Below are 3,715 nucleotides of genomic sequence, written 5' to 3'. Positions count from 1 at the left end.
GGGGAGCGGCTGAGTCCGACACACCTGCCCGCTCCCTCCCCCCGAGCGGGTAGACGGCTCATAAACGGGTTTCTCCTCGTAAAAAAAAAAAAAAAAAAGGTTAGGTTAGAGTCGCGCGCCGGTTGCCGTACCGTGTGCATCGCTTCCGTGTCGCTCCGCATTTAAAATTCTTTAAATGTGGTAAAAAGTGAAGTGATTTACGTGTGTTATACATCGGGAGATGCGCCTCGGCGAGACGCATCTAGTGATATATAATACATAGTGGGCAGAGACCAAAATAGTTAAGTTTTTAGTGTTTTAGTGTTTTAACGGTTATTTCGGGCGTGGCACTTTTCGTCAAAGTCTAAAAGTGCTTCGATTTCGACGTGTGATATATCGGGAGATGCGTCTCAGTGAGACAAATCGACCGAAATAGTTTTAGTGTGGATAGAGACCAAATTAGTTAAGTTTTTAGTGTTTAAGTGTTGTAACGGTCGTTTGGGCGTGGCACTTTTACGACAAATTCCAAAAAGTGCCCCGATTTCGACGTGTTATATATCGGGAGATGCGTCTCAGTGAGACAAGCCGACCGATATAGTTTTTAGGGTGGACAGAGACCATAATAGTTTAGTTTTTAGTGTTTAAGTGCGTATCTTAGTGTTTGTAGAACTTTACTTATGAAAAGTCTACAATCGCTATGAGCGACCGAAACAAAGCGGCTTACGACATGGGGGAGGACACCTCCATGTCGGACTACACGTGCTCAGAGGACGAGGGCGCCTCCGGGCGCCGGCTGGGAGCTGCGGGCGCCGCGTGCAGCGAGGACGCTGCAAGGCAAAACAAGGGAGGTAAGCCGCGGTCAGCGGGCTTTAAATTACAGTTCCGAACGGGAACGACCCATAAACGGCCGTTGGCCGCTACATCCGCGGATGAGGACGCCCCGGCCGTGGCGCATAAAGTGGCCTCGTCTTCGACGAGGGGCCGCGTTAGGCGCCCGGTAGGGGTTTACAGCTTCCTCAAGGAGGCTAAAGACTACTTAGCTGATGGGGGGGACAGTGAGGGGGAGGACCCCGACCCAAGTTACCGCCCACGCGGGAGGATAGCGAGCCCCATAGTGGCTTCAGCAAAAGCCTCTGACGACGGGACCCCCGACGCCCTATCCAGGGGCACGGTCGAGGCCCTCGCCGAGGAGGCTCTAAAAAGTGTAGAAAAGATAAAGGAGGAAATTAAGAAGAGCGGCCACCTAAAGGGTACCGTGTGGGGGCAAATTAACCGGGCCACTAAATGTGTTGTTGAAGCGGTCGAGGGCCTTCGCGACATAACGCCTGAAGAAGAACAGCGTAGGCTCCGCGCGGACAATGCTCGCCTTTCAAGGGAGCTGGATATTGTCCGCAACGAGCTGCGTGCCTTCAAACAGGCGTACGTGGAGTCGCAGCGGAAGTCCGCTGCAGCCCCGAGAGAAGCGACAGGGCCCCAGCAGCCCAACTTTGAGGAGGTGCTCAGATGCGCCATGGAGGAGATGAAGGGGCAACTCCTACAGTCGGTAGGCGGGATGATCAATGCCCGCCTACAAGACCTGGAGATGCGCCTTCCTCCGGAGCCCGTCATGAGGCCCCCTCTGCGTGCCGACCAACGGCAGCCGCCGCCGCCCCGTCACAAGTCCCGATCGGGGCTCGTGGAAGGCGCCATGGAGGTGGATGGGGAGGCCCAGCCACCCCAAGCGCCCACACCCAGGGCGGTAAAGAAGGCGCCGAAGAAGGGCGCCGCTAAGCGGCCGACTGCCCCCCCGCCTCCTCCTCCCTCCAAGGGAAAACAGGGGGCAGGACAGGCAGACGCGACTCCTCCCCCCCCAACCGCTGGAACAAGCGGAGAGGGGGAAGCCCAGACGGGGACTGCGGGCAACTCCTGGTCCGAGGTTGTCCGGCGGAAGAAGAGGGGAAATGCGGCTGTTGCTGCTAATTCCCCCCCCTCAGCCGGAACAACCCGGCAGATCGCCCCGGCCCCACCAAAGGCCGTTAAAATCGTTGCCCCAAAAACCGCGGCCATAGTGGTGACCCTCAAGAAAGGGGCCACCATGACCACCGCGGAAGGGGCCACGACTGACGCGAAATACACCGAGGTCCTGGCAAAGGCCAGATCCTCGATTTCCCTGAGGGAATTCGGTTTGGAGTCGGTCAGGATCCGAACGAGCATGACCGGCTCCAAACTGATGGAGGTCGGGGGGACCACCCCCGAGGAAACCGCGGACCGCCTCGCCGCCGCCCTGGTGGAGGCAGTAGGGAGCTGGGCGGACATCACCCGCCCAACCAAAATGGCCGTCCTCAGGATCACCGGTCTGGATGACACGGTGACCACTGAGGAAGTGGCGGCCCAACTGGCATCGGTTGGCGGATGTTCCCCCGGCTCCATGAAAGTAGGCAACATCAGGCCGAGCTTCTGGGGCGGCGGCTCCGCCCTGATCAAGTGCCCAGCGACTGCCGCTAAGGCAATCGTGAAGGCGGGACGAGTGGCCATCGGATGGACGATGGCCACCGTCAAAGCAGTGGAGGCCCAGCCATTGCGTTGCTATAAATGCATGATGCTGGGCCACACTCGCGCTCTATGCCCAGCGGAGGCAGAGAACGGGCGTCTCTGCTTCCGCTGCGGCAGTGAAGGGCATAAGTCGGCAGAGTGCGAGGCCCCCTGCAAATGCACCGTGTGTGCAACGACGGGGCGCCCACACTCACATGTGATGGGGGGTGCCAAGTGCACACCCCCGTCGGTGAAGGGCAAAGCCCCGTCGTCGAGCAGAGTGCCTCGCACTCAGCCCCAACCGCACGGCAGCCGCAGGGCTGAAGAGGAAGAAATGCAGGTGTCCTAATGCCTAGACACCTGCATTTCGAAATTTTACAGACGAACACCAACCACTCTGCCCGCGCACAGGACCTGCTCATGCAGTGCCTGGCAGAGTGGAGAATTGCTGTTTCCGTCGTGGCTGAGCCCTACTTTGTCCCTCCCCAACCCAGTTGGTTCGGGGACACAGAGGGCTCAGTAGCCATAGTGGTGCCGCCATCGAGTCAGCAACACCTCTCCCTCAGGGAGAGAGGAGCTGGCTACGTGGCGGTCAACTGGGGAGAAGTAGTACTCATAGGAGTATACTTCTCCCCAAACAGGAACCTCCGGCAATTCGAGAGGTTCCTGGATGGCCTGGAGCCGGTTGTGCAGAGAGCATCACCGGCCCAGGTCATCGTGATGGGGGACCTCAACGCTAAGTGCGCAGCGTGGGGGTCCTCCATCACTGACCTGAAAGGGGCGCTTCTCCGGGACTGGGCCGTCATGATCGGCTTAGTTCCGGAGAACCAAGGCAACGCCAACACGTGCGTGCGCCGACAAGGGGGATCAGTCGTGGACGTCACGTTCGCGACCCCCGGCATCGGTGCACGCATATCGTGTTGGCGTGTCCTTGAGGAGGTGGAGACCCTGTCCGATCATTTGTACATCCGGTTCAGGGTCTCCACCGCGCCCCAGGGGTCACAGGCCCGGACGGCGACGGCAGGACGGCGAGGCGCTGAGGGCTTCCCAAAGTGGCAGCTCTCACGCCTCGACCCTGACCTGGCGGAAGAAGCCGCCATCGTCCGGGCATGGGCGGAGGAACCCCCCCAAACGGTGGGGGTCGACGAGAGGGCGGCGAGATTTCGTCGAGATTTGACCGCCGTCTGCAACGCCGGAATGCCCAGGGCGCGACGTGGTTTCGCGC

The 3,715-nt window shown here is 59.5% G+C and overlaps 1 protein-coding gene across 1 annotated transcript; it reads left to right on the top strand.

Annotated features, from left to right (window-relative positions):
• The first annotated feature begins 706 nt into the window (after positions 1 to 706).
• Positions 707 to 2,839, top strand: LOC123721890 (spermatogenesis-associated protein 21-like). Its single transcript, XM_045681964.1, has one exon. It carries the CDS (start codon positions 707 to 709, stop codon positions 2,837 to 2,839), a length of 2,133 nt encoding a protein of 710 aa, XP_045537920.1.
• The last annotated feature ends 876 nt before the right edge of the window (positions 2,840 to 3,715 follow it).

This window comes from Papilio machaon, chromosome 17 (assembly GCF_912999745.1).
Source record: "Papilio machaon chromosome 17, ilPapMach1.1, whole genome shotgun sequence".
Classification (NCBI taxonomy): domain Eukaryota; kingdom Metazoa; phylum Arthropoda; class Insecta; order Lepidoptera; family Papilionidae; genus Papilio; species Papilio machaon.
This window is presented reverse-complemented; position numbering and strand designations above follow the sequence as displayed.

Bases quoted from the DNA above. Each gene is read 5' to 3' on its own strand.
- LOC123721890 (XM_045681964.1), top strand. From the start codon at position 707: ATGGGGGAGGACACCTCCATGTCGGACTACACGTGCTCAGAGGACGAG.